This window comes from Peromyscus maniculatus, chromosome 2 (genome assembly GCF_049852395.1).
Source record: "Peromyscus maniculatus bairdii isolate BWxNUB_F1_BW_parent chromosome 2, HU_Pman_BW_mat_3.1, whole genome shotgun sequence".
NCBI classification, from domain to species: domain Eukaryota; kingdom Metazoa; phylum Chordata; class Mammalia; order Rodentia; family Cricetidae; genus Peromyscus; species Peromyscus maniculatus.
In genome coordinates this window covers 50,699,920-50,725,836 of record NC_134853.1, presented here as the reverse complement: position 1 = coordinate 50,725,836, position 25,917 = coordinate 50,699,920, and the positions used below count along the sequence as shown (strand labels likewise).

Genomic DNA, 25,917 nt, shown 5'->3' with positions numbered 1-25,917 from the left:
AAATACATAAGCTGCATATGAAAGAGGAAACCAGGTCCTCACATCTGATATTCAGATAAATACTCCCTGTATTTACCTAAAGGGACTTCTGGAATTGGAGTTGCAGCATGAATCATCTCATCCACATAGCAGCGTTCTCTGCTGCACAAATGTTAATCATTTTAAATGAGTCAGAAGTACATTTTCACAACTCCCCTGGACAGAATTTCCTCACCATTTCCTAATACTCATCATCCTCTGCCAGGTTTCACTCCAGCCAGAACTACTCTGAGAACTTCTAAAACTGGAACACAGCTACACAAATAGACCAGACTGCTAACTTAAAGTCAAGAATCCAAAGGGAGTGTGGAATTTGAAATGAAACTCCGATTTCCATTATTTGTAAAAAAGTTTTCTAGGATGAAATGAAGTCTTTAAATCAAAAAACAAACAAAAAAAAAGTCCACTTTAGAAATATTAAACATTTATTCATTTTCTTATGGTAGCTCTTTTCTTGGTTGTAATAAGAATATTAGCAAATAAACATACTTTTGAGATTTAAATGTTACAACCCCAAATTAAACGTTTTTCATTCATTAAAGCCTAGGTACCATTTTAAAATAAATTAATTTTAGTTACAAATGACAAGTACCTATAGATAGCTAAGAAATGTACTAACATTTACTTGCAATAACAAACATGTGCTTTGATATTTTTATTCATTATTATAAAAACTGAGTTTTCAATGAAGGCAGTTCATCAAAATTATGGTTATGGAAATAAATTTGAATCTAGTAGTACTTTAAACTCAAAAATCATCACAGGATAGAACAGCAAGCATGTGGAATATTTGTGATATATACATAGATATTTTCATGTAAACAAAGCAAAGATCAAAGAAATTAAGTATCTTTGTCACCAACAAAAGTACGAAGATTAAAAGATTATTTTATTTTACTTCATGCTTCAAGTGAACAACTGCTCTAAGCAGAGAACTAGGCATTAGATGAGCCTTTACATTCCCCTCACTCTCTTCAGGAAATCACACATGACGAAGAGATGCCCTGTAGAGACATCTGCAGGAAAGAAATACTATACTAATTAGCCTTCTGGAAGTCATGACTTACAATTAGTGAGTCATTCTTGGACCCCTACTGTGAAACCATATGGTTCATCAGACTTTGCCAGTGAAAGAAAAGCTGGTGCTGGTCAAATCCACACCAGCACACGTGGAGACCATGTGCACAAACCATGTAGACTTTATTTCATTGTGGATCACTACTGGCTTCCGATACACGGCTGCTTTAAGATAAAACAGGCAGTATTTAAATGATACACGTATTTTCTACAGGAGGATTTCATGGAACTGTGCCCCAGTGACCATCTGAACCAGAATCAGGCAAAACACTCAATAAAATAAAAATAAACATTCTTGTGCCCAACCACTGACCCAGAGGCCCAGGAATTTGTATTGTTGACCTTCCCTGGGGATATTCAAATGCCTATTAAAGTTTAAATATCACTACTGCCAACTATTTGAAATTTTTCTTTTTTTTTTTTGACAACAAATATTTTCTTGTATCTTTCATGCATCATATTAGCTAGGAGGAAAAATAAATAATTTCTGATTATATCAGCCAGCAATGGTTAATAGTGGTATTTCCCCATCAAAAAACCATGAAATAATAGGCAACATGCAGTTTTGTGCCTAAATTCCTTGATGGTGCACCATATTTTCTCCTAAAGCTTTTAAAAAGTACAAAAATATTTAAAGTGATCTGTAAACTGTCATCTGAACAGATTAGCCAGTGTAAAAAGAGTTGCTGATCAACGTCTCCTTCCCCATGGCTTCCCATGTTGGTCCAGCAGTCTCTGCAGAGCACTGGCCAAGTGTAGCTGCCTCCAAACCAGAAGAGAGTACCTTCAACTGCACATGAACAAGAATAAAGAATGTGACACTCCATTCAACTACAGTCCCAAAAGGATCTCAAGAGTACCAGTATGCATCAATATACACAGTGGTGTCTTTCTTGAAAGTTGAATTTTCAGCATCTGTATTAATATCTGCTTCTAATCCAGTTTATATTGACAATGAAAAGCAAAATACATTTCAATGTGCTGCTAAACATCTACTACAGTGTTAAAGTCCTATATGATCCCAATGAACAAAGTCGTATTTACCTGTGATAAATATAAATTAGAAATTAAAGAGGTAGGTGGCTCTCATATGCAATGATCTCAACATAATGTGGTAAATAATGTATACTAGTCCCTAATGCTGATGAAACAGACAGGGCATTTCCAACATGATTGCAATCGCCTCAAGAGCAGGACTTCCCAGGTCTTTAGTGCTGCCAACGAAGTGCCAACATCCCAATTCCTGATGACCATGCCAGAGCTCTTTAGACACCATATAAGAAAGAGCTAACAAAGCAAATGTAAAGTAATACTGAAGACCAGACAATAGTCCTGAAGTAGGCCGGGCTCTTCCAACTATACTCACATATGGAAAGCAAAACAAAAATAAACAAAAGAGCCTCAGGTTTAGATAAGATATCAACAATTCCTGTAATCCAGCTTGGGTTTTTATAGTTGAGGAAGCACAGGCTTGTTTTCCCCAATGGCTCACAAAGCAGGAAAATTCTGAAAAGGTGCTATACATCCATGGCAAGTGCTCTCTTAGCTCAGAGTGCAGTTAGAGGGCTACTTTTAAGCCCTGGTGGCTTTAATCTACAGCTCCACCCTGCTGGCTATTTCATAAGGTAAGGTGTACCACTAGTAACAGAGGGAAGCTGACCAAGGTCCTGGATGTACCAGGACAGGCAGACACCTAAAGAAAAGGAATGAAAACTCCCAAACCTGACCTAGTAAAGTTCATCTAAACTCAGCGCAGGGTTTATCTTCCCTTCTCTTGGGCAGACACACCTCTGAAGTTCACAAACTTGAGCTCTGCTAAGGCAAGCGCTGAGGCAAAAGGTCCCTCCACAGACCATGTTAGAGCACGCTAGACAGTTGACAACCTCCAAAGCTGCCAGGGCAAGATCCACCCCCAGCTGTACTAAGCACTCAGTAGCTGTCAGTCGCTTGTTCTATAGATTGAGAAATCACACTATTTTCATATTTATATTGATCTTCAAACCCTGGCCAAAGTCATTTGCTTCCTTTAGAAACTCCAAGTCAGACACAGCAACTTCAAAGCCCGCTTGGTCTTCATGGTAGCCCTGTCTCAAAAAGAGAAGAGAAAAGAAGAGAAGAGAAGAGAAGAAAGAATGTGTAACACACACACCCTTGACTATGGCAGGTTCAAAATGAATGAGGAGTCTATGTGGCACAATGGAGCAGCTGTACCTGCATCTCAGGTATTTGGATCCCCGCTCTACCAAAACCTCTGGGCAGGATTTCTGTCCCTCAGAAACTTGTATTTCTTTCGTCTTAAAAAGAAAACAAGCGATACCAAACCTCATAAAAAGCCACGCGGGCAGAGCACTGCACAACACCTTGCATACAGCACCACTGCACAGTGGTGGCCCCTTCTCTCTGAACTTGGTGAGAATGTGCGAATCAGCAAGATGGCCACAAGTTGGACCAGCCACCCTCTCATTCTGCTCCTCCTTCCCTGAAATTTGCTAGAGTGCTCTGCCTCCTCGGTGGTTCCCTGGTGCTCTGAAAACTCACTAGTGCTTAGAAAAATCCCTATGTGTTTGTGTTCCTTTTAAAATTGTACATGCAGCTAAAACATTGTTTAATAAAAATTTCCTACCTAGAGATCATAAGCACATGTCTCCCAAAGCACAATATGTCATATATAAAAACAATTCTAAGAACACAGCTGAATTAATTTGTACATTGTCTCTTAAAGTGCACCAAAGTAAGTTGTAATAACCTTTAAAATGTCACCAACCTCCTTGGGTTTTGTTTTTAAATAAAACTAAGTATCTGCCAACTGAGATGCCTAGGGATTTGATTCCAATATGATGGCAAAGAGCAGCAGTGTCTTGTAGGAAAGGAAAAGGAACTGATTAACTCAACCAAGCTTGCCTCAGCAACATAAAAACAAAACAAACAAACAAAACAACAACAAAACCCACCTACAATTCAAGTTAACTGCAGGTTCCATGAAGCACAATCTTGATTCATGCTGCAAAAATAAAACCAGTCAACTAAACAAACACCTCCCCCCAAAGCTTTCTTAATCTAGAGGTAACATATGTGACCACTTTCCACTTTCTTACAGTGTACCCTTGGTTTCAGGATCAAAGTATTTACCATTCTTTCTTTACAAAACACACACACACACACACACACACACACACACACACACACACACACACTATTAAAAAAAAGTTTAGAAGCCATATGAAAAAATTTCAGTCAGTAAAGACCCATAATGACTCCAAACGTCTCAGAGTTACAGTATTCACAACACCGTCCGATGCTCCCCACACACATAGACAGCACTCGGGCGTATCCGTCGCCTTGTGTGACCAGGGAGACGTGGCAAGAACTTGAAGGACTTGGGCATCATGTCCAAGCAGGCATCATGAAACTTCTTAATCCTCCAGTAGTATATCAGTGGGTTCAATGCAGACTTGAGGTAGCAGAGCCAAAGTAGCCAGGTGCTAATCTCAAAGAAGTTGTGCTGATAGTAAAAGTGCTTACTGAAGGTTGCCACAAGGCTGTATGTGGTGAATGGGGCCCAGCAGACAATGAAGACAGCAAAGAGGATCAAGATGGTGGTGAAGGCACGTGTTTTAAAGCCCATGTCGATGTTCATTTGGAAGGGTCTCTGTAGACTCATGAGACCAAGTTTGCTGGCCTGGCTGAGGCATATTCCTTCTGGGTAGCTATGAATCCTCAAGGCATTGTGCCGAAGGGTGTTGAGGATGCCCATAAATGAATACAGTATCACCAGGAAAGGTATAAAGAAAGAAATTAGTGAGATCAAAATCACATAAGCCTGGTATCCAGAATTAGTTGTGTACCCAAACACACACTGTGGGGCTCGGGAAGGTATTTGCAAATCAGGATTTCCCACAGCCAAAGGAAAAGCTATGGAAAAAGAAGTAGCCCAGGAGACTGCAATAAGGACCTTAGCCCGGTATGGATTTAGCTTATCTTGCCTCTGAACTATAATCAGGAACCTATCAATGCTAATAATGAGCAGGATAGCAACTCCCTCTATCACAAACAACCAGAAAAACATAGCAGACAACCTGCAGAAGAATTTCCCAAATATCCATCTGGTGGTAAGAATAGTTACCAGGGCAAAGGGCATGTTCAGCACGGCAAGCAGCATGTCTGCAAAAGCCAGGCTGGCCAGAAGGATGTTAATGGCAGAACGCATGGCAGCTTTTTGGTAAACCATGAGGCAAACAACCAAGTTTCCAAGGAAAGACACAAACAGAATAAATATCATTATAGCCGAAAGGATGATCTGGAGAGCTAAGTTTAGGCTCTTAAAAACTGCTGGTGTCGGGGTCATGGCTGTGCTGTTCACTGCTAAGGAACTAAGTCCAGTGCTAGTCATGGTTTCCAGACTATATCTAAGCAGTGGACCGGGACTGGGATGTTGCAATGGTGGGGACACCGTAATATTCACATGGGAGTTTTCATAGACTACAAATGTTGTGTTGGATGTCCCAGTATGGGATGCAGTCAACACCGCTGAGACAATCATGATTCTAGGAGGACAGGAGGTTCAGGCAGAAATGTGGGTCCTCTTCAGGCATTTCGATACAGCACTGTAGGGTCAGGTTCCACTGATGGGCTCGGATACACATTCTGGAAAATGGACAGAGTTCCATCTTCCACAAGAATCCTTCTGCCTGAAAGTAAGCCCAAAACAGAACATGAGATCAGATTAATAAATACATTTTACTCTGTTGTTTCACAACATCTACATACTAGCAAAGACTGTTCATCTCTGCTTAGCTTCTGAGGTCAGACGAGGCTAAGTATGTTCAGGACAGTATGGCTGTAGACACATTTGACATTTTTAATCTTTTATCATATAGGATCACTCTTTTTTCCTTCTATACCTCTAAAACTGTGTTCCCTAACCTAGTCATCACTAAAATGGCACTGTTACATTGTTTTAACGAAATATAATGAAAATTTTATAGTATTTGTAGGGAAAGCAAGGTGGATTTTGAAATATATTAATGAACCAAGGACAAAGGTCAAAACCTATACTTGGTGCTTTTTAAAAGATTGCAGTAGCCCTCTCTAAGGCTCAGACCATTGAGGAAGAAGGGGCAGAAAGACTGTAAGAGGGGACCTGAGAAAAAACTGTCCTTTTGGGCTTGGTAGGCCCACTGTACCCATGAACTCACAGTGGCTATGGATGCCTGCCAGAGACCTGTACAAGATAAAGCCAGTCAACGTTCTATCGGGGAGGGGAGTGGGAGTGGGCTCCGGAGACCCCATTCCTAACTGAGAAGCTATGGAGAACCGAGAGCCTTTGTTAGAGGGAAAACAGTGTTCTTTAAGTGTTCCATGATCTAGTGCCCTACATCCAGAAATAAATGGACAGCACAAGCTGGACCCAATGGGTTATTGAATCAAATATAGAAGACATGAAGTTTGGGGTACAGGGAAGCAGTGCTGGATCTTAGAGCACTGAGAAAAAGAGTTGGGGTAAATATAATCAAAATATATTGTATGAAAGTCTGCAAGAATTAATAAAAATATTAAAAAATAAACCTCAAAAAATGGCAGCCGGTATTATAGCTTTCTACAGTCACTATTAATAAACATTTCACTAATTCTCTTAGAACAAATTTCAGCAGTTCTTTCCTATGGGTTCTTATTCCATCTTTACATTAGCATAAGGCTTGATGGCAAAAACAACTTAACCTCAGTTCCCAGCTTAACACATGGTAATAACACACTTTGACAGCCCTTAAAAGTAAGAACAGGGTTATTTTCAATTAAAATCTGAAATTTATCTTAGTTTTCTTCCTCCTTTTCTCCCTCCTGCCTCTTCCTTGTTTCCCCTTTCTCCTCGCCATTTTCCTTCTCCATCTCCCCTTAAGATCTTTTCTCATAGCAATCCCCCCTCCAGAAATTCCCCACCAAACACACTAGAAAAAAACCATTCAGATAAAGGAGTCATTTTTCTTATGCTCTTTCTCAGATTCTCTCTTTTCTTCTAAACCTGTCCTTTTTTTTTTTTACTTTTATTGGTTCTTTGTGGATTTCACATCATATACTCTGATCCCACTTATCTCTCTGTCCCCTCTCATTTGCCCTCTGCCCTTGCAACCTCCCCCCAAAACCAAAGCAAAATTTAAAAGGAAAACCAAAAACTAAACAAAGCAAAAAGAAGAAGAAGAAGAAGAAGAAGAAGAAGAAGAAGGAGGAGGAGGAGGAGGAGGAGGAGGAGGAGGAGGAGGAGGAGGAGGAGGAGGAGGAGAAGAAGAAGAAGAAGAAGAAGAAGAAGAAGAAGAAGAAGAAGAAGAAGAAGAAGAAGAAGAAGAAGAAGAAGAAGAAGAAGGAGAAGAGAATCTCATTGTGGGAGCTGTAGTGTGTCCTGTGTTGAGTCACACAGTTTACCCTTTAGTCCATTCATGTTTACTTGCAAGAGTCATTGGTCTGGCTCAAGGCCTCTCTGGCTTCCTACACCACCTGTCTCTCAGTCAGAGAGATGGGCTCTCACTGACATCCTGTTGTTGTCCTGTGTCATGGAGATTCTGCTGTTTTGGATCTGTAGGTTGGTCCCCTTCACATGTTCCAATAGTTCATAGATGAGGTGGAGGTTAGAGTGAGCAAACTCATAGCCCCGGTTGGTAACTAACTGGGTTGGCCAGCTCGCTAACTTTCCCTCATCACTACCCTGGTGAGCTCTCCAGCACTGCCTAGGCTAGTTTACCCAATGCAGCCTACAGCAAGGAGTGGGGCCAGTTTCAGATCTGGGTCCCCCCTCACTCTTCACCGACAGAGTCGGCTCTACTGTTTTGCCCAGGCAAGGCGCGGGGCCCTCTCTCCTGATTGTTGTGTGTGTGTGGGGGGGGGGGGCTGGCTCCCCTGAGACCTGACAACAGGGGTGTCAGCTCTAGTCGCAGATGGGAGGACAGCATCTTTCCCCCACCTACGCCACTATACAACAGAAGGGAGGGTGGACGGGTCAGCTCCAGTGTGCTGCCCAGACAAGAAGCAGAGGCTACTTTCTTGTGTGTTGCGGCTGGTGAGGGTCAGGGCTAGCTCTACCACTCTTGGCACCCCAGGGCCAGCCCTCTCACCTGCCGAAGGTGGTAATGGGAGGGGGAAGGGCATCTGTCCCTCACCCATGCTACCACACAGCAAATGAGGAGGGGACAGCATCAGCTCTCATGCCCTCAGGCTGTGCCTGCATCCTCAAGCACAGGGTCAGCTCTGGGTGCTTCCTAGGTGAGGTGAATGCTTATGGTGAGGGGTGGGGCCATCTTTCCCCAGTGCAGGGGGCAAACTCTTCCCTGAGGGGTAGGCCCAGATTGCCTGCAGTAATATCCAGCAAGGGGCAGAGCCAGTGAAGGGCAGGGCAGGCTCACCACAGCATGGTTCCAATGATGCCTGCCTGTGCTAATACAGGCCATGGATATCACCATAGACCCCAGCTGCAGCAGGACCACAGACCCAGACATGCCCTCAGCAGCAGCTCCGCCAGACGCCACCAAGGCCCCAGTGGCAGCACAGGCCCCTCAGATCAGCATGGCCCTGGCGACAGCATGGTTTCCAGGCACCAACATGATTCCAGGTCGCTGGCCCGACTCCATGCATCCACAGAGCCCCGGTGGCAACTGGAGCCACGGACATCACCCCAGACTCTGGCCTGGGCAGGACAACAGACCTAGACATGGTCCTAGGCCACCGCCCATGCCCACATGTCTCCATGGCTCCAGGTCGCAGCACCGGCCATCCAGATCAGCATGGCCCAAGGTGAAGTGTAGTCCTCGGACACTGCATGGTCCGAGGTCGCCAACCAGACCCAGTCATCACCATGACCCTCAGTGACAACAGGAGCCCGGGGCATCAACTCAGACCCTAGTTGCTGTAGGGCCACAGACTCAGACATGGCCCTCTACAGCAGCCCTGGTCCAAAATGACACCATGTCCTGGGGTGATGGCGCAGGACACTCAGATCAGGATGCATGACCCTCCAACACCCTCATGGCCACAGGTTGCTGCCCAGGTCCTGGGGCATTGGTATGGTCTTTGATGGTCTTAGGAGCCACAGACATCAACAGAGACCCTGGATAGAGCAGGGCCACGGACCCAGACATGGTCTTCAGCCACAGTCCTGGTCCTGACAATACCACGGCCCCAGCTGACAGCGCTGGCCACCGAACTCAGCCTGGTCCCGGCTGCGGCACAGACCTCAGACAGCAACATGGTCCAGACCCCAGGCATCCACATGGGCCCAGACAGCAACATGGGCCAGGGACATCAACACAGACTCCAGCCACGAGCCTGTCCATTTCCATCATTTTTTTTTTTCTGATACACAGACTTCTGTTTCTTCTCCCCAAAGACTGAACTGATACTGGTAGCAATTTGACGGGAGACACTAACCAAATAATAAAGATGATATTATAAGATAAGGAGAAAAGTACCTGAGTATTTGGAACATATTCAGAATATTTACAAAGATTTGCTTCTCTTTTCTCAAAAACTTGCTTAACTTTTACTGAGCCTTACTCCTAATACTCCCAATCTCTCACCAATTTATAAAGCCCTGAATCTTACATAACAGGTTTCCCTAATCTACATTCTGACATGGCTTCTCCCTTCTGCTGTTCTTAACTAGGGGATAATCTCTTCAGTTACAAAGGGACTGCATTTCTGGACAGATCCCTACGACAAACCATTAAAAGGTTAGAAATATTAATACACAGAAAATCAAAACAAAACTATAATTCACACATTGCATGGCCTTAGAATTAGTCATTGATGTTTAAGGGCAAATGTCAACATTTCGTTCATCCGTTTCTTGGGGTGTGAAGAGAAGAGACGGGGATCTCATTTGTGAGAGCTGATATAGAGCCCTATAGCCAGATCATGCTTTTTCTACTAACTTTGCATCTATAATCCACGGTCCTGTGTAGGACTGCTTTTATAAATAAGAAAAACAGCACTTTACATAAAATACCGATTTTCCTATTTTCTCTCACTTTACAGCTTAATTTTTGTCGTTACCTACTAGATTTTATACAACCTCACATATTCCCTCTAAAATGTGAATAAACCTTGATAATATTTTACATTAAATTAGTGACTATCAAAGTCTATAATCACAAAAGGGCAGTTGGAAAAGAACAAAGATTATTATAGTTTCGCACCATAATCATGTCAGGCTATTCAGAGAGACCCCAGTATGCAGTGTTGGTATTATATGTAGTATAAAATCAGTGTTGGTGCAGACTACCTCCAGAGAAAACTCTACATAGACAAATAGGTATTTTAATCCTAAAATAACAGCTTAAATCATGTTTGGCCAACTGTGTTAAAACTGCATTTCAGTGTTGGCAAGATGGCTCAGTGAGAAACCAAGCCTGACAACGTGAATGTCATCTTTAGGACTATGTGGTAGGAGAGAACTGATTCCCGCAAGTTGTCCACTGACCTGCACAGGTGTTTTGTGGCATATACATACTCCCTCACATACATGCATACATACATACATACAAACGCACGTATAATAATTAAATAAGCAAATGCAATAGAAAATTTTAAATTCTATTTCAACAAACATCTATTGAATCTGCAATGGTAAGTTTGAAATACTTAATGTCCTTAAGGCTGGAAGTAAAGTGCTAGAGCCTCACATGCAAGAGGCCCTAGATTCAACTCCCCAAGCAACAAAATTAACTGATTAAAAAACACTTAAATTAGGTTTAGCTTGTTTTTTAAGATGAAGAACAACAATTAAAAATAGAAAGAAACAAAAGCAAAATATTAAACTGTGCTTTTTAATTTTTTATGTTCCATGTACAATAAAAGTGTCTTTTTTGTTGTTTTTTGCATGCCTCCCATTACTACACAAACTTCTAACTCAATTCACTCAATTACTATTCAGCCTCCAAATATTGACAGAGGACATGCTATGTTCCAGTTACTAAAGGGAAAAATGATTAACAAATGGTCCTGGATTCTGGTTAAAGAGAGCAGACTGACCGAAGACACTGCATCTCAAAATTCACTTTGAATGGATTTTTGTCAATATATGTATAAACCAAAAAGAAAAAGATATGTAAATGTAAAGTCCATTAATAAAGAATGTTTTAATGCTTTTAGGCAACAAACAAACCAACGAAGCAGATGCTGCTGAGGTAACTGGCCTAACAAAACAGAAAGAGAGAGCCTTCATTTCCAGAATTTCTAGAAAATGTTGTTTTGAGGAAGTCAAAATGTCTGTAAACCTCCAGATAGACTGATTAGTGGTGACCTCAGAAAGCTTAGGTGAGGCTGAAAACAAGAAAGTGACTGAAAACCAGGACACTGGAAACCCAGCCAGACCTGTCTCCTCTCACTGTGCAATCGGAAGCATGCACACACACACACACACCTCCATTCCAGAAGCTCAAGGCTGTGGCGAACCGTGGGGCTGCAAATGGGATCCAACGAGAACGCCAACAGTCCACAGCGGCACGAGCTCTTTCTCACCAGCCTCTCTGACTTCGGGACTCCAGGCTACCAATGCAGGCAGGCAGCCCCACCCAGGAGCAACGGACTCTCAGTCACCAACCAGCCCAGTCCAGAGTGAAAACTCACGTCCACAAGGCAGCACTGATTCATTCCTGGGGGTAGATCCCCCGGATACTAAAAGCCTCTTAGAAGTTCCACCACTTCTCAACAGTGCTGTGCTGGGGACCAACCCTCAACATGAATTTCCATGAGAACAAACCTCAGTGCAACCTTAATGTCACCCAAAAACTAATCATACCAAACAAAGGCGTAAAGTCTTGTTTTAGTACACCTAAGGAAGAATAAGCATTCAAAGTGAAACCCAGGCCTTTTAACAGCAATTCAATTAGGTTTAACTTTAGCAAGATACATAGGAAAAGAAAATCGAGTAGCCCGGTCCTTTGCTTCTCATTTCCCCCTTGTCAGTTTCTCCAGTTGCTATCAAAATACAGAAAAGTAACAAATGTGTTTCTATGGCCCCAACCAAACTTCTGAGTTCTAGCCTTACATTTGTATGTATGTATGTGTCAATGTTGGGCATGAAGGCATGAGTGTAGGGCCTCCACAAGCCAGAAGAGGGCGTGAGATTTCCCTAGAGCCAGAGTTACAAGAGGTTGTGAGCCACCCAACCAACCTAGAGGGATCCTAGGAAATGAGCTGAGCCTCTGCAAGTGTGTGGTCTTATTGACCACTGAACCATCTTTCCTCATCTATACATTATTTCTACATTCTGATGAGAATCTCCTTTGGCCTCTGCGTAACCCAAACCCTTCTTTCATCTATCACCTCTTTTTAGTCTGTACTTTTGAGTAACAGGACTTAGTGAGCAGTCATTGTGCTGTTTGGTTTTTGTTAATTTGACAAACCTACCCATATCTCAAAAAAAAAAAAAAAGAAAGAAAAAACCTCAGTTAGGAACTGCCTCCCTAAGACTGTCCTGTGGACATGTCTGTGGGGCATCTTCTTGATATGGGAGGACCTAGCCCACTATGGGTGGTGCCATCCACAAGCAAGTCATTCTGCATAGTTTAAGCAAGCAAGCCAAGTAAACCATGGGGAGCAAGTTATTAAGCAGCATTTCTCCATTTTTCTTCTTTAGTTCCTACTTCCACTTCCCTGCCTTGGGCTCCTGCCCTGGCTTCCTTCGATGATGGTTGATCACAGTAAGCTAAAATAAACTCTTCCTCAGGTAGGTTTTAGTCTATGTTTTATCACAATAGAAAGCAAAGCAGGACAGTTTCCCATGCCATCTCTTCCTTCATGCTCATGCATGCCACTTGCAGAATAAACTCCTGGGAGGCAGAAGTGATTTGGGGTAGGGGTTGGAAGGAAGACGGGGTAGATACATTTTTCTTAACCCAGTTAGAAGTTCAGCATTTAGTACATACTCAACAAAAATCCACTGAGATATTATTATCTGTTATTATCTTATCTTTTTTGATTTCCTATTATAAAATCCTTAAAAGAAGAGTAGATTTTATAGTTTTGCTTTTAGAGAATCTACTTTTCTGATTCTCTGTTGTTTTTCAATAGTTCCTTAATGAAATATTTGGTGTGTTTTTTCTATTTGGAAAGCAAGCTACAGACACTGGTATGGCAATATTGACAGAACAGATGAAACCAAGTGGAATCTGTCTCTTCCTAAGAAGTGACCAAAAAAGTAAATAAAAGAATGGGAAGACTTTAATTGGATAACCTAGAAATTGAAGTATGAGGTTCATACTTACTCCATAGAAATATGAAGTTAAGACAAAGCCTGAACAGTAACAAACATTTAATAATATAATAAAAATCTTGGCATTATAAACTTACAGAAATGGGAAACGAGGAAAGAGACCAGGGTTGAAGGTAGTCAACTGCTTTGATCCAAGTACCTGTTCCCTGTGTCCACAACTCCCTATATTTCCTCCTGGGCTCCAAAAGTTCCCTGGGCCTGAGATCCTTGCTTGAATCCTTCTCTCAGAATCCATAAAGGTTCTACTTACTACGTTCACTTCTCAACAGTTACTGTCCATACCCACTGTGGGGTGAGGGATATGCTTTCTACTGGCTGTTCAGAGTGTCTCCTTAATCTAGTCCAAGAGTTAAGGGTTAAGCATCCCTTCATGGGATGAGACACAGGAGCCAAAAATCTCTTGATCTCAGCCCTTGACTGGCCACCAGGCCCAGGGAAAGTTCTTCCAAGTCCATCTGGAAGGAAAATCACGTGATGAAAATCAGAAGCACTCCCTTGAACACATTCCTTTGTCCAGCCTCCTCACTTCTGTTACTCTAGGATGACAAGCCCTAATACAGCCCTCTGTTTAACTGGCTTTGCCTCCAGAACTTAGCTCCTGGGAAACTAGAAAAAGAATCCACTCATCAACTGCACTGACTCTCATTCACTTACCTGCCCTGTGACCTGAGAGTCAAAGACTATTCACTTGAACATTTCTTCTCAGCCTTCCACCAGCACTCAAAACCTCTGACTCTAGCCTGTCACTTCCCTCACAGTGACTTCATAACAGCCCCCCCCCCTTCACTGCTATGTCACCTCCACGGTCTCACTTCCTCAGCCTTGCCCTCTTCTCTTGCATCCGTACACCAAACTATAACAAGAGGAACTATCTTATTGATTGAGAAAGTCTCTCAATGTAACCCTAGCTGTCCCAGAACTCACTCTGTAGACCAATCCAGCCTGGAATCACAGTGATCACCCTGCCTCTGCCTCCTGAGTGCTGAGATTGAAGCTCTGCCATACCACATCCAGCTGCTTGAAGAAATTTTTAATTATTTTTTATTTTTTGAGATAATAATATCATTCTCCCCTTCCCTTTCCTCTTTCCAAACCTTCTCATGTGCCCTCCTTGCTCTCTTACAAATTCATGACCTCTTTTTCAATTGTTATTACATACAGATATGTAGATACATATATAATCCTAAATACATAAATATACCTCAGCCTGTAAAATGTTACTTGTATGTATGCTTTCAGGAATGAACTTTTAAAATTACAATCTTAATCTTTTAAATACTTTCTAAATCCCAACCAACTACAAAATGGTAGTATGCTAGGGATGTCTTTCTGTATGCTGTGAATGTGTTGCTCTGATTGATTGATAAATAAAAAGCTGATTGGCCAGTAGCTGGGCAGGAAGTCGGTATAAATGGAATGAGGAGAGGAGAATTCTGGGAAGTAGAAGGCTGAGTCAGGAGACACTGCCAGCTGCTGCTGACATAAGAAGCATGATGTAAAGATACGAGGCACGTGGCAAGGTATAGATTTATAGAAATGGGTTAATTTAAGATGTAAGAACCAGCTAGCAAGAAGCCTGAACCATTAGGCCATGCAGATTTAATTAATATAAGTCTCTGTGTGTTCATTTGTGTCTGAGCAGCTGAGGGATCAGGCAGGACCAGAAAAACTTCAGCTACAGTAGTAAATCTCTTTTCAGTCCTAAACAATCTCAAGAAAGCCAATAAACTCATAGTTGATAAAGTGTTTAAGGACTGAAAAACACAGAAGGAGTGTTCAAGAACCCTGCTATTAAGATCACAGTCCACCATGTCCAGATAGCTCTCAGAGCTCAGTACAAACTAGAGGACTCCCTTTTCCCATCAGGGCTACCTCTTCTTTGACCTTTATTGGAGAGTGTCCCTAAGCTCAGATGCCTGACCTTACTTGGAGGATGACCCTGCACAGAGCTCCCTGAAAATGCTGTATGACTCAGCACATAAGTGTGGCTCTTTCTTCCTGCCCATATGATAATTAGGTGCTGTATTATAACTAATCAGCCTTTGCTGCCCATAGCCCTAAGAAGCTTTAGGACCCTTATATACCTTATCCCTGGTACAATAAAATGAGCTGTTTCTCTGAAGCTGGCTCCCAGAAGTTATTTCCATCATACTCATGGCCATCTGAATCCTGCTCACTGCTTCTGCCCGCTTTATCCTCATGAGGCAGTGGCCAACAACCCCTGAAGAAAAAGAGGGTCACCTACAAACCACATGTCAGAGTACATGAAGGACAAGCATTCAGTTGGGAACTGCCTCCCTTTTTCTTTTCTCCCAGATTATAGTAAGTTCTGTTGCTTCTTAATAGCACCCTTCTTCCAACATCTTTGCCTAAGGTCACATGACTGATAAACACTCCATCTCCATGAAGCAGCTGATTGAGGACAGGCCAATAGACTTGCTGGTTCCTGTATCCAAAGAACCGTGCTTTCATTAGGACATTCTACTACCTTTAGAATTTCACTCTCTCCAGACAGCCTTCTCAAGGTGTACTCTTTCTGCTCCAAGACCGCTGTAGATTCAACTTCAGGTGAATGCTGTGCCTCAATGACAATGAATCCCCAGGAACAAGGCATCAGTTAAGAATTTTCCTTAGGTCCTTAGCTAACACCATGTAATGACTTGTTTTTTGTCTTGGTTGTTGATTTTTTTAACCCAGCAATTTCAATTTCCTTAAATTAAATATATTTTGTAAATATAGAAAATACTATTTCAGTATGAAGCTCTTTAATTATAAGAAAAAATCTCAAATACTTGCAAGATTTAGGTATAACTGCAAACTTAGCAAGAAATACTTGCTGTGGAATGAACCTTTCATACATCGTGAAGCTATTTTGCTCTCATTGGTTTAATAAAGACCCAACTGGCCAATAACTAGGCAGAAAGAAGTTATGTGGAAGAGCCAGACTGATAGAATGCTGGGAAGAAGGGTAGAGTCACCAGTGAGATGCAGAGGAAGCAGAAGATGAATACACCATGCTGAAAAAAGGTACCACCACGTGGTAGAGTGTACATAAGAAATATGGGTTAATTAAAGTTGTAAGAGCTAGTTAGTAACAAGCCTAAGCTATTGGCCAAGCATTTGTAATTAATAATGAATCTGTGTGGTTATTTGGGAGCTGGCTGATGGGACAGAAAAGTCTGCCTACAAATACTTCCAAATAGAATATTTTCTTTTCCTGGTCAACTATTTCTGCTTTCCACTTCACTATATATATTGCAACTTTGGCCACACATGAAGGATATTTCAACCTAAAGAATCAATATTTAGGTGCCTTATTAACTCAATAAGAGATGATTAAGTAGCTTGAAACGACAGGCCTGCAAAACAGAGGAATATTTATAATGTAATGTTATTTGCATAGGTACTAATACTGCATGTATATATAGCATGACTATTACACACACAGAGAGAGATATTCACACACAGAGAATGAGAGAAAGAGAGACAAATAAATAATTACCCAAATGCCAAACTTGAATGTTAATGGTGTATGGAATATGGGCTGTTCTATTTTTTTTTCATTGAATTTTACTGTGCTTTGGTTTCTCTTATGAGAAAAGAGAAAAAGAGAAATAATTGCCTTCTATCTCCAAAATTATGCTCAGTGTGTTTTAAAAAAAAGTATTAAAACAAAGCCTCAAAATTATGGTTTAGTAAAGCCTGAGTCTAGGGGTTAGGCAATGGCTCAGATGGAAACATGCCTGCTAAACATGAGGAGCTGAGTTCACAGCCCCAGCATTCACCCACAGAAAAGGTTGAGCATGGTGGCACACACCTGTAATATCAAGGTGAGGGAGGTGAAGACAGGAGGCTCCCCAGAGATTGCTGGCCAGCCAGTCTGTAGCCAGGTTTCTCTAGTCCCGTCCAGCCCCGAGGTCCTGTAGCTGCTTATAAAATAATCACTCAGAGGCTTATATTAATTACGAACTGGATGGTCTATGGCTCAAGCTTCTTGCTAGCTAGCTCTTATAACTTAACCCATTTCTATTAATCTATAAGTTGCCACGTGCCCGTGACGTACTGGTCTGCTGGCATCTTGCTGCTCCTTGGGCGGCGGGCTGGCATCTCCTCTTCCTCTCCTTTTTTCTTTCACTATCTCTCTTGGATTTTCCCACCTGGCCCCGTCCTACCCTGCCATAGGCCAATGCAGCTTTACTTATCAACCAATCAGAGCAATACATATTCACAGAGTACAGAAAGACATCCCACGGCACCAGTGTGGTAACACACACACACACACAGAGAGAGAGAAAGAGAGAGAGAGAGAGAGAGAGAGAGAGAGAGAGAGAGAGAGAGAGAGAGAGAGAGAGAGAAGCCCTAACTAAAACTGGGATTGGTGGCTCAGACTTGAAATCCTAGCACTCAGGAGCCTGAGGCAGGAGTATTACTGTCTTCTGTTTGAGGTCATACCTAATGAATTAATTCCATGACAGCCTGGGCTACCCAGTAAGGCTATCTCAGCATAAACATACAAAAAAACTCAGTATATGAGAACCACTCATATAATTGAGTGACCCCCCCACCCCGACATTGAGGTTAGTACAGAAACTTAACTACCTCCCTAACAGAAAAATTCTGACAAATATGATTCACTTTTCATTGTGGTACAACGTCATTAAAGACACAGATCAGACACCTCTGCTGAACATCTTCAGAGTACCCAAAATGGTAGAGACAGGTTCTAAGTGTTTTCCTTCTCTCAGTGGTACAGGTGTCTCTGGGAATGGTGAGCGCAACAGGAAACCACAGCAGAGCACAAGCCCCAGGAGGTGCCCAACGCTGGGGCTTTCAGAGGCTGGGGTGGGGTTGGGTGGGGTTTGGGTGAGGGGAGTGTATCAGCCACCAGCTTCCTATTGCTCCTCTGGCTCTCAGTGTCTTCTATATCCTACCATATATGTTGTTAACGCTCCTGGAGAAAGTTCACAGGACCAGCTATCAGCAGCTGTCTCCTTTCCCTGTGTTGATCTCTGTTGCTTTTGTTTGCTTGTTTGTTTTATTTAAAAGTTTATTCATTTTACATACCAACCACAGATCAGCCTCTCATCCTTTCTCTCACTCCCACCTTAGCCTTCCCCTTCTCTGACTCAATCCCCTATCCCCTCCTCCAAAAGGGTAGGAGCTCCCATAGAAAGTTAGCAAATCCTGGTACATTCAGTTGAGGCAGGACCAAGCCCCTCCCCCCTGCATTAAGGCTGAGCAAGGCGTCCAACCATAGGTAGATTTTTATTTCTTATCATTGCACCCACCTCTTTTTTTTTATGTTCAAAATCTTGGTTTGCTAAAAAAAAAAAAAAATTAAAAACAAACAAACAAAAACCTACTCATTGCTTAAAGGTGTAATTAACTTTAAAGGTAATTACTCTTATTTCAGAACAGGTATTTTTCCTATAGGACACTTGTTCTTCCTTGAGATACTAAACTCTATATTCCACAGGATAACTTATAACTACTTCTTAATATGCTTTATATATGAATATACACAAATACATTAAGGATGTTGAGTATATTCTTGACTACTACTGCCTCTTTAAAAGTGAACAAATGGGCTTTCAAAATCCTTATCTTAGCCGGCCTACATCAGAGAAAATTCTAATTTCCTTTAATTGTCATTTTTAAAAGCTACTTGGAGGCTTTCACAGACATCTTAGAGTTTACAAACCGTCTTAAACTATATCTAAACTGTAATGATCGATAGTTGTAATTTTATTTTTGAGATTATAATATAGTTAGTCTTCTTTCCCTCCAAATCCCCACTCTCATACATCTCTCCATGCTCTCCTTCAAATTCACGGCCTCTTTTTTCACTAATTATGATTATATGTATGTTTGGAGGAGAGGTCTTTAACATGAAGCCAGGAGCTATCTTTCTTCGTTCCTTCACCCCATTACTTCTTCCTTGCAGAAATATACACAAAGATTAGCAAGCCTGCAGAAACTGGCTACTGAAGGGCATGTGATAAACAGCAACCATTGGCATGGAAGCTTGCAGGAAACAACTGCCAGGATCCATATCTACTGAATCAGAATTTCCTTCTGCAGGACACTGAGGTGGATTCCATGCACACTGAATAGAACAAATCCAAAGGCTTCTGGCTAAACTGTTTCAGTCACCAAGCCTCTGTAGCACCACTTATGGAATTAAAACTGTTGTGACTTCAGGACAGGTTACAGACGATACCCCACTTCCACTAATTTGCCTGTGAATCAGGAAGTAGGGCCTTGCTAGTGTCTAGGAGTGGAGTCAGCATTCATGAAAATGGGCAGATTGTCTTCTATTTCCATGCTCCAACAATGGGCTATAGTTTTTTTTAAACACTGTTGCAAAAACTGGAGAAATTTAAGAGAAACACAGTTGGGAGGTGAGAAAACAGTCCCTTTTTTTTTTTTTATTGACTTTCACACTAGTTTTTAGGGAACACAAACGCTAGAGAAATGCATACAAAACACAAATAACTCTAGCTCATGCTTTCATATGAACTGGTTCTTAACAAATTCACAGATGGACATAATCAGTTCATTTTAAACCAATTGCTGAACCTTTTTGCTCCAACTTAAGCATATCTTTTCCAGATTTTAAAATGGTGTCCGGATGTTGGAATCTCAGCTACACATCAAACCAAGAAATTGGCATTTTCCCCCCAGTGGAAGGTTTTGTTTTCAGATATTATGCAGTTATAAGAAACAATTCAGGGATCCCATGTACCCTGCTTCCCCAGGGTCTTGTAACACTAGACAGTTTCACAACCAAGATGTTAATAGTTATATAGCTCACACACACACACACACACACACACACACACACACACACACACACACACACACACCAATTCTCTCAATGACAGCATCACTCTTGTTGGCCTTTGATGGTCACATACCTATCAATCCTACTCTTCTACCACACCTGGACTGAGACAACTTAATCTGCTCTCTTAGTCTATAATATCATTCTAAGAGTGTCATCCTATTGAAGGACTAGGAGTTAGACAGACCCCTGACAGGCAGATAGATAGAAAGGAGACCCATGGATGGATAATATGATGGCAACCTTCTGGCTTCTTTCTCACCTTCCTAACAAGACAAAATCAGCTTAAAACACAGTCCTGGTAGGCTTTTTCTCCCACCAATAGCAGAGAGAGTAAAGTACAGAAAGACAAATGGGAACTAGACCACATTACTTCTCCCTAGAAGCATTAAAGATCTGTTCTTCATATGAATTTTTTAAGTTTCACCAAGATTTAATCTGAGTTTAAGGCTGTCTCGATCCATTTTGCTGCTGGTTTCTCACAATTTTTCAACCTGAAGATCCAGATTATTTCTCCAGAATAATAAAAACTATTATATATCTGACTATTCTAGATTTCTATCTGTTGCTGTGATATAACAGAGACCAAAACTAAGTTAGGGAAAGAAAGGGTTTATTTGGCTTACAAATCACAAGGGAAGCCAAGGCAGGAACTAAGAAGACACTCCAGAGGAATGCAGCTTCCTGGCTTGCTCTCCAGGCTCACATGCAGTTCTGTTTCTTACATCTGCCAAGACCACCTGTCCATGGTGTAGCACTACCCACAGTAGGCTAGTCTCTCCCACATCAATCAACAGTCAAGAAAATGCTGCACAGACCTGCTCACCAGAGAGTCTAAGGGAGGCATTTCCTCAATGGAGGTTCCTTCCTTCATGGGGACTCTAGTTTGTATCATTGACAAAAAACTAAACTGCAGAGTCACCTCCTGACTCTTTATCTTTCTATGTCTTTTATAGTTTCAAGTATCTTGGGATCAGGCTACCTTGACCGGGCTTGAAGGACATGTCACTTTTTCTGATTTTCCTTTCCATGCTATGTTGCTGGAGATTTCTTTCTTTCTTCTTTCCTTCCGTTCTTTTCTCCCACAAATTAGACTTTGTATTTGTCATTATTAAAAATCTGATTTGAAAATGATTCTTGGAACAGTGGTTCATTATCTGTCTTAGTCATTATTCCACTGCTGTGAAGAGACACCACAAACAAGGCAATTCATAAAAGAAACCCTTTACCTGGGGGCTTGCTTACAGTTTCAGAGGGGCTTGCCATTATCATCATGGCAGGGGACATGGTGGCAGGCAGATAGGGCACAGAAGCAGTCGCTAAGAGCTTACATCTGATGCACAAACAGGAGGTAGAGAAAATGAAACTAGGCTTGTCTGGGCTTTTGAGACCTCAAAACTCAAGCTCAGGGACACACCTCCTCCAACAATGCCACACCTCCTAATCCTTCCCAAAGAGTTCCACCAACTGGGAACCAAATTTTCAAACATAAGCCTACAGGTAGACAGTCTCTTCAAACCACCACAACATCCATCAGCTTGTTCAAATTCAGCATCTGTCTCATCACCAGTAGGTTTTCCAGAACTATCACTGGCACCATGGAGTTCCAAGAGTTTTTCCATTTTAAATATGGTTTTCTTTAGTATTTTTACTTTTCTAACGAAGATGTTGTGAAGAAGATAAAAGGTCTGGCAAGCCCTCTCTGTGTCTTTCCCAATGTTGTCTGGAATCACCCCCATTAACTACTTCTGTCACATAACTTGCCTGCACTTCTTGGGTCATGATTTTCATCGTCTTCCAGATCTGGCAGACCTACTGGTGCTATATATATATAGAGAGAGAGATGGTTGTGCTTTTTAGTAAAATCAGCACAGAGGAGATTGAGCGAATAACTATCAGTTGTCTTGACATCAACATAAGTGAGCTTCAGTCATGGAGCTCATTACCGTGGAACACATTTTGTTCATGCCAGCAAACTAAGGCAGCTTTTGCCTTAGGCATCCTTAGTAATTAGTTTGAATTTTCTAAATGCATCTTCATCACTCTGTAAATCAGCAAGGCTCACTTCAAGCACACGACCTATAAGGTCATCTGATGCAGTTTTGGTTCATTGAGTCTTTGTAAATAGTGCTTTCCCAATATTTCTAATATTGAGCATAGCTAGAGCTTTCACGTCACACCAGTCTTCCTTAGAAAATGTATCAACCACTTTCTTCTTGGATCTCTTCTTGTCACTTTTTCTGAGGTGCTTGCTCCTGCTGACCATCATAGTGCTGCTCAGTGTTGGAGATTTCTACAGTCATTGTGACTTGAATGTAAAATATCCCCCACAGCCTCATGTGCTTGAACACTTAGTCCCCAGCTGGTGGTACTGTTTGGGAAGATGAGGGAACATCTAAGAGGTGAAATGTTATAGTCTGGCCTCACTTCCTATTCCCTCTCTCCTTCTATATTGTTGATGTAGTGTGAGAGGTCAGCCTCACGCTCATACTACCAATCTTCCTTGCAGTGATGGACTGTATCTGTTCTGAAATTGTAAGCAGAAACCCTTCCTCCTTTAAATTGCAACAGAAACAGAACTAAGCAAGTCATCGTTCTAGTCCCCGGGGAGTCCATTTTGCTTTTACCTGGTATCTTTCTCCCTCTTTGATTGCTCCTACTTCATGACTGTCTCTCAATTTCGAGATGTTACCTTATTGAAACTCCTCAGAAGATTTCATTCATAGTCTCTCCTGCCCTTGATCGTCTCTCTTTCCTTCGGAGTATGAACCAGATTGAACCTACTTAGCTACTGAGATTAGACAAGATTAAGCCTTTTTGGGGTGGTATAGAGGTAGACAATTTCTTTTCTTCCAGGGACATTAATTTTGTTTATTTTGTTCCCACTGCTGCATGACACTTTTTTTCCCTATTATATCTTATGCCTATTTCTGAACAATAAATATAGAATCTTTTTCCATGAAGCCTATGGCTTTCATCTGCCAATTGACATATAGCTGTGGCTTTCTCTTGGTTTCTAGTGGACAGCCGGCAGGAACACTGTGTGGGGAGACACTAGAACTGCCAGATGACAGGCTTTACTTTGGGGTGAGCAGAAGCTATTGGGGAGCACATGCATACCCTCGCTTGCCTTAATTCTCTCCAGGCAGTTTTTGTGATTTCTTGAGAAAAGAGATCTCTTCGTTTTTAACTTGAGAATAAAGTGCTGGGCTTCCCTATTCTATAAGTAACATTGCAGGCAGAAGGAACACAGTGTTTCTGGGGCACACAGCTCAGCTATTTATTCCATCACATCCACCACTGCGCCTACTATTGTGAATCTTCCTCTAAACTTAAAAGACCTCCTACAACCACTGGAGGTCATGTCAAAACAAAACAAAACAAACAACAATAACAACAAAAAACTGGGGTAAATAGTCTTCAAAAGATTATCAGTTTTAGAAGTATTCTCAAAGTCCATGCTAAGAAATTATGGAATCCAGACGAGATCAGGCGCGTTCAGGGTAATGGGATGGCCAGACACCCTGATAGTTGTGCCATAAACCCCATCCAAGGACTGAGGAATCTGGATGCAGACATCCACGGCTGGGCCCCTGGTGGAGCACTGGGAGTCTAATTAGTGAGAAAGAAGAGGGTTTATATGAGGGAGAATTGCTGAAGCCAAGGTTGGATAAAGCACAGGGACAAATAACCAAATGAATGGAAGCACAGGATCTATGAACCAAAGGCTGAGGGGCCCCCAACTGGATCAGGCCCCCTGAATGGGTGAGACAGTCTTTTGGCTTGATCTGTTTGGGAGGCAGCTGTGCGTTGGTGCCGGGTCCTGAGCTCGTTGCATGAGTTGGCTGTTTGAATCCTGGGACTTATGCAGGGACGCTTGGCTCGGTCTGGGAGGGGGGGACTGGACCTGCCTGGACTGAGTCTACCAGGTTGACCCCGGTCCTCGGGGGAGACCTTGATCTGGAGGAGGTTGGAATGGGGGGTGGGCTGGGGGAGGGGGAGGGGGGCGAGAGGGGGAGAACAGGGGAATCTGTGGCTATTATGTTGAACTGAATGGTGTTGTAAAATAAATTTAAAAAAAAAAAAGAAATAAAAAAAGAAATTATGGAATCCATCTGTTTTTATTCTTTCTCCAATAAAAATCTCCAAAAAGTCTCTCCTTGCCAGGCATGGTGGCATATGTCTTTAATCTCCCACTTGGGAATCAGAGGCAGGATAGTCTACGTGAGTTCAAGGCCAACCAGGTCTATACAGTAAATTTCAGGATAGTCAATCAGCATTACATAATGAGATCTTGTTTTTAAAAGAAAGAAAGGGAGGGAGGGAGGGAGGGAGGGAGGGACCAAGGGAGGGACAGAGGGAGGGAGAGAGAGAGAAAGAGAAAGAAGGAATGAAAGGGAAAAAAAGAAAAGGAACAAAAAGGAAAAAAGGGGAGGGAAAGAGAGAGGAGGGGAGAGGGGAGGGGAAGGGAGGGAAGAGGAGGGAAGGGGAGAGGGGAGGGGAGAGGAGAGGAGAGAAAATTCTTCGTAGAGGACTGGGAGATGGCTCAGTGGTTAAGATCACTTGCTGTACAAACAAGAAGATGTGGATTCATATCCCTAGAGCCAATGTAAAGCATAAAAGCCAGACAGAGTGTGCACAAAACCACAATGTTGAGGGACAGAGATGAGCAGATCCCAAGAGCTTGCTGGCCAGCTAGCTTAGTCCAAATGGCAAGTGTCAAGTTTAGTGAGAAATGGTGTCAAATGAAAAAGAGAAGTGGAAAGCAATTGAGTGGGACACCCCAAGACACCAGAGCTCCTCCTCCAGCCTTTGCATGCACACACATGGGCAAGCACACACATGGACAAGCACACTGGTGCACACACACAAACATACACAACACACAAATACATACACACTCTGCAGAAACAGAAAGTCTGGGGTGATAAGAAAATTACTTGGCCATAAAAAGTATTTTCATTTCTCATCTCACACATGAACATGATCTTGAGTCTGTCCTGTGAGTATATATTACCTTTGAGATAAAGGGATGAGCAATAGCTGTGTTTTATTGAACTGAAGAGTGTGCCATAAGATCACATACGAACACTTGCTGAGTCTACCAGATATTACATTGAAGTAGAAACAAGGTCTCACCTGACACTGGCACTACTTGAAATGTAGATATAAAAGAAATGAGTATTCAAGGAGGAGGATGTTAGACAACCTCCTCTGACCTCCAAAGGTGTGTGCACTGGAATACAACCCCCGATGTGTGCACATGCCACACACACACTAGCTTTTAAGCACAACCTGTACACAGTGTCTATAGAAACAGACACAAAGACTATAATGAACAAAGAAACCAGGCAGAATTCTTTGGGTTTCCAGAAACCTATGGTAAAAGAGCTGTCATAGTTAGCTCCGGCTGTCAACTTCACACAATCCAGTCACCAGGGAAGACAGAACTCCAATTGAGGAATTGCCTAGACCAGATTGGCCTGATGCCATGTCTGTGAGGCATTTTCTTGATTGTTAATTGATGCCGGGGGCCCAGCCCACTATGGGCATGGCACCCCTAAGCAGTTGGATCTGGGCTGTATAATAAAGTTAGCTGAGCAAGCCAGTAAACATGTTCCTCTGGGATTTCTGCTTCATCGTTTGCCATGTGCTCCTGCCTTGACTTCCCTAAATGATGACTGGAAGCTGTAAGATG

General features: G+C 42.2%; 1 protein-coding gene and 1 pseudogene across 1 annotated transcript; both read right to left on the bottom strand.

Annotated features, from left to right (window-relative positions):
• Window positions 1–446: 446 nt before the first annotated feature.
• Window positions 447–5,791, bottom strand: Gpr63 (G protein-coupled receptor 63). Its single transcript, XM_015997922.3, has one exon. The coding sequence runs from the start codon at window positions 5,654–5,656 to the stop codon at window positions 4,397–4,399; it is 1,260 nt and encodes a 419-aa protein (XP_015853408.1). The 5' UTR covers window positions 5,657–5,791; the 3' UTR covers window positions 447–4,396.
• A 15,125-nt stretch (window positions 5,792–20,916) lies between these two features.
• LOC143271639 (small ribosomal subunit protein eS1 pseudogene) lies at window positions 20,917–23,784 on the bottom strand (annotated as a pseudogene).
• Between the last annotated feature and the right edge of the window lie 2,133 nt (window positions 23,785–25,917).

Coding starts and splice junctions, on each gene's coding strand:
- Gpr63 (XM_015997922.3), bottom strand. CDS start 5,656: ATGATTGTCTCAGCGGTGTTGACTGCATCCCATACTGGGACATCCAAC.